General features: G+C 30.8%; 1 protein-coding gene across 1 annotated transcript in view; it reads left to right on the top strand.

The window, feature by feature from the left end:
• The first annotated feature begins 2,760 nt into the window (after nucleotides 1-2,760).
• LOC107441688 (recombining binding protein suppressor of hairless) overlaps nucleotides 2,761-10,929 on the top strand; it is a 71,262-nt gene continuing 63,093 nt past the window's right edge. The window contains exon 1 of the mRNA XM_087168170.1: nucleotides 2,761-3,003. Coding sequence (XP_087024296.1) covers nucleotides 2,980-3,003 — 24 coding nt within the window. The 5' untranslated portion in view covers nucleotides 2,761-2,979. The remainder of the gene's footprint in view (nucleotides 3,004-10,929) is intronic.

Below are 10,929 nucleotides of genomic sequence, written 5' to 3'. Positions count from 1 at the left end.
AGGAAGTGAAGCCACCTGAAGGAAAAGAAAGACATCAAAAGCGCTTAGTGCTAAGCTTTGGAAAAGCATATGAGTTATTTTTGAGAAAAAAATTCTGATTTAAATATTGGGAAAACTAAGTTTCATGAGCTTCGTTCTAAGTACCTTCTACCTTCTACCTTCTACCTTTTATAGAGACCAGGAAGTCTGTATGTGCGTATACCACGAAAACATATCTATGATTCTTTCAGGAATCGAAGCTCTCTGTCCTGATATTCCAAAATATTCTGAAACGATTGCAAAAGAAAGTGTCTGTAATTTTGATGAAGAACCTAACAACTGTATAGACAAATCCTGTAGCGTCGAAAAATACTTAGATGCAAAATTTAGACAATATTGTCCAGTATTATCAATGGCAACAGAATGAACAAGGTTTCACTGTTAAAAAAGATATTGTTGCCGATTTGGGTCGCGCTAAGGAAGAAATAGGATATCAGCTACAATCATTTGCAAGACATATTCATAATGATTACAAACAACATTTTGAATTACGTCATTTGAAGGACAATCTTTCAGACAATGAAATTATTATGCATATCGAATTTTCCGAAAACTATACTGTAAAACATGATCGGGAAGTCTTGAGTGCACACTGGGCGTCAGACAGTGTCACAGTATACACTTATGTTGCATATTTCAGAAATGTCAGAAATAATTCGTTAAACCATCCTGTCGTATGCCATTATCTCTGATGGCAGGGCTCGAAAAACAGTTCGTTTGCCCGTCCTCTGCGGTCAAAAATTCCCCGCGGACAACAAATTTCTCGAATCCGACGTCCTCGCGGACGGCCATTTTCCCGTTAATGCTCGTGATACATTTTCAGTTTTTGTTATCTTACAAGAGTCTAGCGCTTCACTTCTAAAATGATCCTCTAATCTAGAAATACAGCAGCATACTGCGCATAGTGGAATTGATGTTTTCTCTGTCTGGGAGTACTGCAGCGGTTGAAAAAGGCTTTTCGGCAATGAACTTACAAAAAAACACATTACATACTGGTCTTAAACAAGAAGCGTGAAACGCAATTATGAACATCTACCTGAAAGGAAAACTCTTTCAGATTTCTGTGCAGAAATCTCTGTAAATCATTGGCTTGATTGTGGAACTGGAAAATGTTATATTTGATTCATTTAAAAAACGCAGTACCCTCGGATAAATGGACAAGCCGTCCTCGGGGACGAGTAAAATTTCCGAGTTTTTTCGAGTCCTGTCTGATGGTCTATCACACAATAAAGATACCGTGAAAGATTTTAATAAAGAAATTTTAAGACATCTAATGAAACAAAAATAAGAACAAAAAAAAAAAAGAAACAACTAAAAAAGCACATTATTGGTCTGATGGAGCTACCAGTTAATTCAAAAATTGATTTTAATTCGCAAATTTAGCTTTTCACAAAGAAGAATTCATTATTGATGCTAATGATATATGACCATCTAAGAAGGTTATTTATAATGAGAAATTTTTTGTCGAGTCAAAACGTCATGTCCGCAACGTACACGTTATTTTTAATTTGGTAAATTTTAATTGAATTAATTTTATCTCTTCAAAAGTCCTGTGATTTTTTTTAGACAAATACATATGGAAATCGTACCTAAAAAAGGTTATCATTTGTTTCATAAAATTCAGAGATTTCGGTAAATGTAGAAAAATTGTTTAAAAACCATATTTTTTAGCGTCAAATCCGCAACACTTCAAATTTTTATTTAAATGATGATTAAATTCGTTTTAATTTTTATACATGCATTCGGTCAAAAGAAGACACGTCTCCTGATTTTATAATACAAAAAAAGTCACCTAATTCAGTTTTTATTTAATTATGAGTAATCAAACTTTGTAAATGTCATGTCGGCAGTATGCGCAATACTGTGAAATCACCCTATTGACATTGACAGGTAATTGGAATTATAATAATAATAATATGACGTTGAAAGACAATTTGATATGACTTTTAGACTTAACTTTTAGAACCTTTTTCTATCAAAACTATAGCTACCAAATTGACTTTACGAATGGAAAAACGTGAATGATATTGCCACGTAAATGGTAATTTTACATATAATTTGATATAAATATCAATATCATTTGAACGAAATTTTAATTGTAATAAAAAGGGAAAATAAAATTTTATGCTAATCTAAAGGGAGCTATATAGCTATAAGATTTCACGAACTTAGAGAAAAAATTTTTTCTTCATTCTTCTTGCATTTCAAAAACTATAGCTGCTAAATCAACTTTACGAATCGAGAAGCGTGAATGATATTCACATGTAATTGGTATTATAATAATATGACATTGACACATAATTGGTAATATAATAATAATATGACATTGAGAGACAATTTGATCTGAATATCAATATCATTTGATCCATATTTTTATTTCAGTAAAAAGTTAAGTAGAAGTAAAATAATTTTATACGGAACTTCAAAGTATACGAACTTTCAGAACCTTTTTTTTTTATCAGTCTATCAAAAACTATATCTACCAAATCGACTTTACGAACAGAGAAGCGTGAACGGTTGAACAAAAACCATCGGAAACCATTAAAAATCCCTTTCTTTTATGTCGCCAATTAGGCAACCATCATTGCCGGGGTAGTCGACCACCGATTTTCCTCTGTTGTTGTTCCCACGATTCGGCATTCCCACACTCCACCGCAATTTGTAGTTTTCTATAATTTGTAGAAAGTCCCTCTGAGAAGTTTTTGTTCCTTGGATTGGTTGATTGGTATATGGTGGGATGCAACAAGAGAGTTTTGTTGGGCAAATAGAGGAAGAAGTTAAGTATTTGTTTATATCTTGTTATTTTGTGATTGGGAGGAACAGGGCTGTAAAGTCAGGTGTGAAATTCGATCTTGATATCTGTTTTTGTATCTTTTGGGGGAAAAAAACGAATCTTACCTGCACAACCGAATTCTCATCACTGGATTTGGATTCTTTAGTATGAACGACGTCTATATACCGGAGGTAGGTTGAATCTTTTTTTTGTTTTGTTGTTGTTCTGTTCATCTTTCAAAAATATTTATGTATTGTTTAGTGAAAATTGATTTCCAATAAACAGTACTATTTTAAACAGTATTATTTGAATTAATTTGGGAAATTGATTTACAGTAAATATTGCAAAAGTATTATTTAGAGAAACTGATTCCTCTCAAACAATTAAAAGTATTGTTTACGGAAATTTGATTTCCAGTAAACTGTACAAAAGTATTGTTCATGGAAATTGGTTTTCAGTAAGCGATACAAAAGTATTGTTCGGCGAGATTTATACCTAATAAACAGTACAAAAGCGAAAGAAATTGATTCCTACTAAGTAGAATTTATGTATCTAACATGGAATTTAGTAACTTGTAAATTGAAAAAATTCTTTTTTATGGTCACTGATTTTCAGTAAATATGACAAAAGTATTGTTTACGAAAATTGATTCCCAGTAAACCGTACAAAAGTATTATTTACGAAAGCCGATTTCTCACTAACATTGCAAAAGTATTGTTTGTTGAAATTGATAAACAAACAGTACAAAAGTATTGTTTAGGGAAATACGATACAAAATTATTGTTCGTTGAGATTGATACCTTATAAACAGTACAAAGGCAAAAGAAATTGTTTCCTACTGAATAGGATTAACGTATTGTTTACGAAATTCCAGTAAATAGAAGAAAAAAAATTGTTCATGGTAACTGATTTTCAATAAACGTGACAAAAATATTGTTAGTAAACAGTACTGAAGGATTATTTAGAGAAATTGGTTTCTCGCAAACATTACAAAAATATTGTTCAAGAAATAGATTTCCAGCAAGCATTGAAAAAGCATTGTTTATGGAAATTGATTGACAGTAAACGATGAAAAAGTATTGTTTAGTAAGATTGATATACACAACAGTACAAAAGCAAAAGAAATTGATTCCTACGAAGTAGGATAATTGTATCGTTTATGGAATTCGATTCTTTGCAAATAGAAGAAAAAAATTGCTTATGGTAAATTATTTTTTAAACATAACAAAAGTATTATTTAGAAAATTTGATACCCAGTAAACCGTACAAAAGTACTGTTCAGGAAATTAATTCCCAGCAAGAAAGGCAAATGCATTGTTTGCGGAAATTGATTCCCTGTAAGCAGTACAAAAGTATTATTTAGGGAAATTTATTTCCTGTAAACGATACAAAAATATTGTTTGGTATGATTGATGCCCAATAAACAGTACAAAAGCAACAAAAAAGTTATTCCTACTATATAGGATAAATATGATGTTTAATGGAATTCGATACCTGGTCAACAAATCAAACATTTGTTTATGGTAACTGATTCCCAGTAAACATGGCTCAAGTATTTAGGAAAACTGGTTCTCTGTAAACAGTATAAAATTATACAGGGGAAGTGATTTTTAGTAAACAGTGCAAAAGGATAGGAAGTTGATTCAAATTAAACTGATTAAATGTATTATTTATACTTTATTTCTAATAATAATTAAATAACTAGTGAACAGTACAAAAGCATTGCTTATGGAAATAAGCTCGCAGTATTAAGCTAAAAAAAAAATGTAACTTACATATTATTATTATTATTTTTTTTTTTTTGAAGTACAGATTTTATTAAAATCTGTCCTTTCGACTAAACTTATAAGTCTAAGTTTAAGATTTTGATTAGGAAAGTGCTTAAAAATGAATGCTTGCTTAAGACTTTACATACAGTGTCAACTTCAAAATTCATAGAAAATTATCGCCTCTGATCTTTGCAGCCTCTAAAATTCACTTAAAATATTTTTCAAAGTAAATAAATGAGAAAATGAATAAATAAGGAAAGTTTTTTTTTGTAATAACATAACTTAAGTTTACCGTATTTATTCACGTGTAAGTGAGCTTATCGAAGAATATCAATAATACTGGAAGTTTAAAAAGCCTTTAGTATGAAGAAAGCTTTTAGCATGTAATTTGTAGGTGCCCGTCAGAGTTATTAATACTGATTTTACACGTAAAAAAATTCAAAATTAAGCCGTGATTAATAAAGAAGTATTTATCGAAACATATATTTTGCCCAAAATTTTGTTTACACTTGAATACTAGTGAATTTCATTTTACAATAAGTATTACTGCACTGTTAAACTAGGAAAAAAAGTTAGTGAAGTGTTAATTATGTACCAAACTGTAATGAAATTAGACCTCGAAACAAAATACTTTGTCGTCCAATAAACTCCCCCCCCCCCCCCTTTTTTTTTGCACTCAATTATACATTTTCAGTGGAATGAAAATAGGTTTTTGAAATTTTCTGATTTTAATTTTAAAGGTGCTTCAACTTAAGATAAAAATAAATTTATGAAATTGCAATACAAGTTTCAAAATAAATAAATAAAATTAAATTCAAAACTGGCAGTCCATCCAAAAATTCATTTAAAAAAATTCAATTTAAAATTGGCATTTTAGTATAATAGCGCATAATTGAAATTCACTATATTAAAATATTTGAGCAAGCATGAATTAGAAAGCAAGCCATTCTTAAATTTGTTCGAAAGCTCTTACGGAGACAGATTGTTCCCTTGGCGTAACCCGTTGACGTTCCTTGACCCCTTAGCGTAAACAAATTAGCAAATAAACAAAATATAAAGCAAAAATTTATAAATTCATAGAATCAGTAAAAGTTAAACATCTTTGATGCTCTTATTGTTTGTTCTAACAGTACGATTAAGAGTAATTTTTTTTTTTAAGCCTGAGAAAATTTATATATTTGATACTCGATATAACGAATCCTGTCGAGCAAACATTAGGCCGCTATATAGAGAGTATAGAGAAATATCACAGATATTTACACATAACCAAGAAACTCATTTCGACTACCATATGAAATATTCTCTATTCATATTTCATCCAATGTTTGATCTAAGTTCACACTCACAACAATTTAAGATAAGGAGTTAGGGTGTCATGTATCGACTGTTCTTCAATCGAAACGCGAGATATATCTCGCGTATCGTTTGTAAATTGTCGTTTGTAAGTTGAATTGTCGTTTGTGAATTGAATTCTCTTTGAATAAAAGCAATTTAAGATACAAAAGTGGCTTCATTGGTAAATGAAACCACTTCAAGATTCCAATTGGCGAACTACCTGAGTAATAGATAATTGTTTTTTAATAGTTGACTTTATTTTAGTTTTGCCTTTTGAGTACCACTTCCCAGAATATATTTGCCCGGTATGCCCTACAATGATTTTTTTAAGGGTAAATGCTGCTGCCCGACATACACTAATGTTTTTCAAGGCAAAGTACCACTGCCCGGTATACTGTACCATACTATACTATAGTAGCGCCACCAATTGATACGCAAGTATCTACTCAGATATATCGCATTTTGATAGAGTGCCATTATTTTTTTCTCTCCAAAGTCTAAGAAAAAAATGGTTTACATTATGTCCTTGTAGCTATTGCAACCAATTGACTCAATCGTTTTGAAAACAACTTCAAAACGATTAAATAATTTTTTTAAAAAATTATTTTCAAAATCATTATCTTGAGAACGAAACTACGTGACTTTATGTATCAGTCGTTGTAGCGGAAGGTCGTTCTACAGAGAGTTATTTAAACTAGTAACAAAACAACATTGATATATGTTACATTACAACATCAAGTTCAACAACAACATCATAAAACATTCTTGGTGTATTCAGGGGTAGTATTGCAGATGAGTGCAATGGAGAAATTTGAAAAATTGATCTAAGTGAGAGATGAAATTCCGCAAATGGAGCTATCATTCCAAATTTTGATAAAATGGTTGATAAAAAGAACTCTCTGAAAAATTAAATTTTGCGGTTAGTGTATAAAAAAATTCCGAAGAATTCAATATTTTGAATTAAACTTTTATCAATTCCGATAAAATTATTTTTTAAAAAAATTGCTGGAGGGTTATTGCAGCTTCATGTATGCTTATTCAGTCATTTAATTTATTTTGCTTTTTTTACAAGAAAGTGCTTAAGTCGCGCACTGAAAAAAGGTAGACTTCGTAAATTTTTTTTTACTAAAGCTTGTCTAATAGAAAACAAGGGAGTACTCTACAATATTTAGGAAACATTTTGTCACTGCTCAAAGAAAAATTAGTAGTATAATGCAAATCAGTCAATTGAAACTATTTGAAAAAATGATGTAATTGAGAGGTTTCACAAATGAAGATGTTATTAAATTAAAAAAATAATCGATAAAAAAAGCTTCTTGTAGAATTCACTTTTTATAAAAATTTGATTTTGGACATGTCAATGTTTTGAATTAAAATTGTTTCAATATGGATATAAAATATTAAAAAATAAAAAACCGCAATAGAATAGTGGAGCCTTGATGTATGCAAGCTATGTTTTTTGATAAACTCAGAAGACAAGGAAACATCATGCACTAAGCGAATGTCGACAAACTAGGTTTAATCTACAAGAAAAAAAGGGAATAGTTTTAGGTGTTTGGGATTAATTTGTCCAATAATCCAGGTCTTAGTGAAAACTTATCAAAACTCTTTCCCATTTTCAGGCAACAAAGCAGAGTTTGTTTCCCAAGAGTGGTTAAGAAACTAACTTGTATGACAAGAATTTACCCTAAATACCGAAGAATTAGAGGACCATATAGTTCATGTATTCTTCTATCCTCTTTAGAGGAATACTACAAAAACCTCACGTGGTTAGCTCGATGGTTTGAAGATTATAACCATCATCCGCTTTTTATTGAAGGTATTGGGATCATCATAGTACGGGAATGCGATATAGTATCATTTAAGCTATTAACCAATATTGTTATAGCTTATATTGTTTTTATGTTATAGGAAAGTTATAAATTTTTGGTATAGAACGAACAATTTTGAAAATATGCTTGATATATGACGATTTTACCGGTGTAGTATCCTTTTTTTCCTGTATGAGAGCAGAAACTATCGAAAATTTTTATATTTTAGAAAGTTTATCATATTTTAAAACATATAATCGAATCACATTTAGACATTATAATACAAACATATAATCGATATTATTTGCATCTATGCTAAACTTGCACTAACTATCATGTTAGACGAAACACTTTAAAGCTCGAGTTTTCCTTTCAGTTTAATAGAATTTTTTTTCATTTCTCGAATAGTAGAATATTTTTTTCATTTTTCGGTGTTGCATATTTTAAAATTAATCTGTGTGTTTAAATTGCATATTTATCAAAAACGTTAATAACTAATTGATTATTTTTTGAATTAAAAAAATATGTGCACAGTTTTAAAAAAAAAGAACTTATAAGTATCTTCTAATTACTTTTGTATGGATATAGAATGTATGTTCCTTTTTTTTTATGGTATTTTTAAATCTTAGAAAACAGCATTAATTTAAAAGCTCATAAAAAATAAACATATACTTATGTTATACTAAATTTTAAAATTTTTCTTCTCGTATTATCGCAATAAAAAAAAATATCAAAAAAATTAGAAGTATTTTGTTTCGATAAAATAGAAGTGATGTACAGTAACGAAATTTATAAAAAAAAGAAAGACAGATTATAGCAATGAAATTGTGAATTTATGAACCATAATATCTCACAATTTGCTGCAATCATAAGGCGTAAAATTGAACCATGCTTTGTTGAAATTAAGAAATAGTAAAAAGTAAACAAGTTTGAAATAATTCTGATTAACATTTTATACATATTTTACGATTTGATCATAAAATTTAATCAGCTTTACTAATCGCTACGTCAACCAAATTTGATAATTTTTACGAAATATCAAAAAGTAGAAAGCTTTAAGAAATTTTACTTTTAGTAGCAGACATAAAATAGCCTATCTTACAGGGATCTTTATTAAGCATTGATAAATATTCTGGTTTTTATCTAAACATCAATGATAACAACAAATAAGTAAAAGAAAACTAAAAAAAATGAAAGAAAAACTTACCTCAATCAGTGCCAATCTTAAGTTTTCTTTATGCGAGAGTGATTCTAGCCGAAATTCTATTATTTCTTAGCGTAATTGGGGTACTTATGATAAGTTACGTAATAGCTAAAGCATATGGTCAAAAAATATTGTACTTTTGATCCAAAATAAAGTAAACAAGAATTTTTCTTTCATGTTCTGCTCGCGGTCATCAACAAATAAGTCTTAAGACGAAATTCTATATTTTTAAAAGTCTCAATTTGGACGGATTAGCTCGGATGCTTCCGACCACCTATTTCTGCTGTAATTAACAGTCTGTTTTGCTAACTATTCCCGCTTATAAGTCGTATCTGCAATGATCACATAAGTTAGCACATGTATGCTTAAGCAATTCCTGTTCGGGACTCCCTTTCTGAACGATTTCCACTGTCGCACTAGAGCTGCCCAATGAGCAATTGGCGACGTTCTGGTAAACATCCCTGTGGATGATTCGAAAACATGCCACAGCAATTTTAATCTTCTGCAGAGGGGATGGCTCCCCTGCTTTGGTAGCCCGATGACCTGCGCTCGAAGTCGAGCACCTTGCGGTAGAACAGTTTAACGAGGACCGATTCCGCGCACTCTCGGTCCCTACGCAGGCTGATCAAAGTAGTCACCCTCCCGCTTACTGACCGCAGCCAGAGATACTTGACTTCGGTGTTTTAGTGGGTACCGTGTCTTTACGATCAATTCACTGTGGGACATGCATATATATATATATATATATATATATATATATATATATATATATATATATATATATATATATATATATATATATATATATATATATATATATATATATATATATATATAAAAGCCGCATAATACAAGGCTGCATATGTATTTGTCCCGATAAATGAAATAAAGAATACTTTTTTAATACACGAACCTGCGACCTTCTTTTTCTCTTCCCTGTGCTTAAATCAATAGTAACGAAATAGTTTGGAGGGGAGTAAATAAAATGCAGGGTAAGAAATTAGTAGACAATTTATTGTGAAAATAGTGAGAAAATTACAATTATCAAGTATCTTCCGTTCTACTATCTCGTTGCCAATCGCTATGGATCGTAAGCCGTAAATTGTTCGATTCTCATCTTAACCCTAAATGTTTTCTTCACTTCTTTTGATGTCTGTTGGTACATCTATAGATGATAGTCTATATTTTCCTTATGACTTGACGAGAGTTAATAAATTCAATCCTTAAAATGCAATCTTAGGAAAAATTTGGAAAAAGAATACTAATGAATAATAAACAACAAATCGCTGTTGTTCTGGTTGTAGTTCATTTACGTCACACTAGAGCTGCACAAAGGGCTATTGGCGACGGTCTGGGAAACATCCCTGAGGATGATCCGAAGACATGCCATCACAATTTTGATCCTCTGCAGAGGAGATGACGGTAGCCCGACGACCTGAACGCGAAGTCGAGCACTTAACGGTAGAACAGTTTAACGAGGACCAATACCGCACACCCTCGGTCCCTTCGCAGACTAATCCAAGTGGTCACCTACCCGCACACTGACCGCAGCCAGTGATGCTTGACTTTGGTGATCTTCCAGGAACCGTGTCTTAACGATCAGTCCACTGCGGGACTAACAACACATCGCAAAAAGGCAAAACTAATTTAGTTGTTTTGTTCAAAATATCAGAAATTTAAAATTTGTTTATTTTCAATATGGAATTTTTGGAGATCATCCTTTATTTTCGTAAATAAAAAAAGGTGTTTTAGATAAGAAGAAAGACTTTACGAAAATTCAGAACGTGTGAGGATTTAGAGTACAATAAAAATGTTATTGATGGGTAATATTAAATATTTTTTAAATAATCTGTCCATTGCATGAAGAAAAAGAAAATTACCAATGATGCATAGTTTCAATAAGATTCCCTAAATGACCTTTTTTAACCTTTCTTTAACCTCAAAATGGCCTTTTTTTCAATCTTCTTTGCCTCAAATAAATAACGTCATTCAAGTGAT

Source organism: Parasteatoda tepidariorum, chromosome 7 (assembly GCF_982258835.1).
Source record: "Parasteatoda tepidariorum strain Cologne lab strain chromosome 7, Ptep-v5.0, whole genome shotgun sequence".
Taxonomy (NCBI): Eukaryota; Metazoa; Arthropoda; class Arachnida; order Araneae; family Theridiidae; genus Parasteatoda; species Parasteatoda tepidariorum.
The sequence above is the reverse complement of the archived record's forward strand: the minus strand, read 5'-3'. Positions and strand labels throughout refer to the sequence as shown.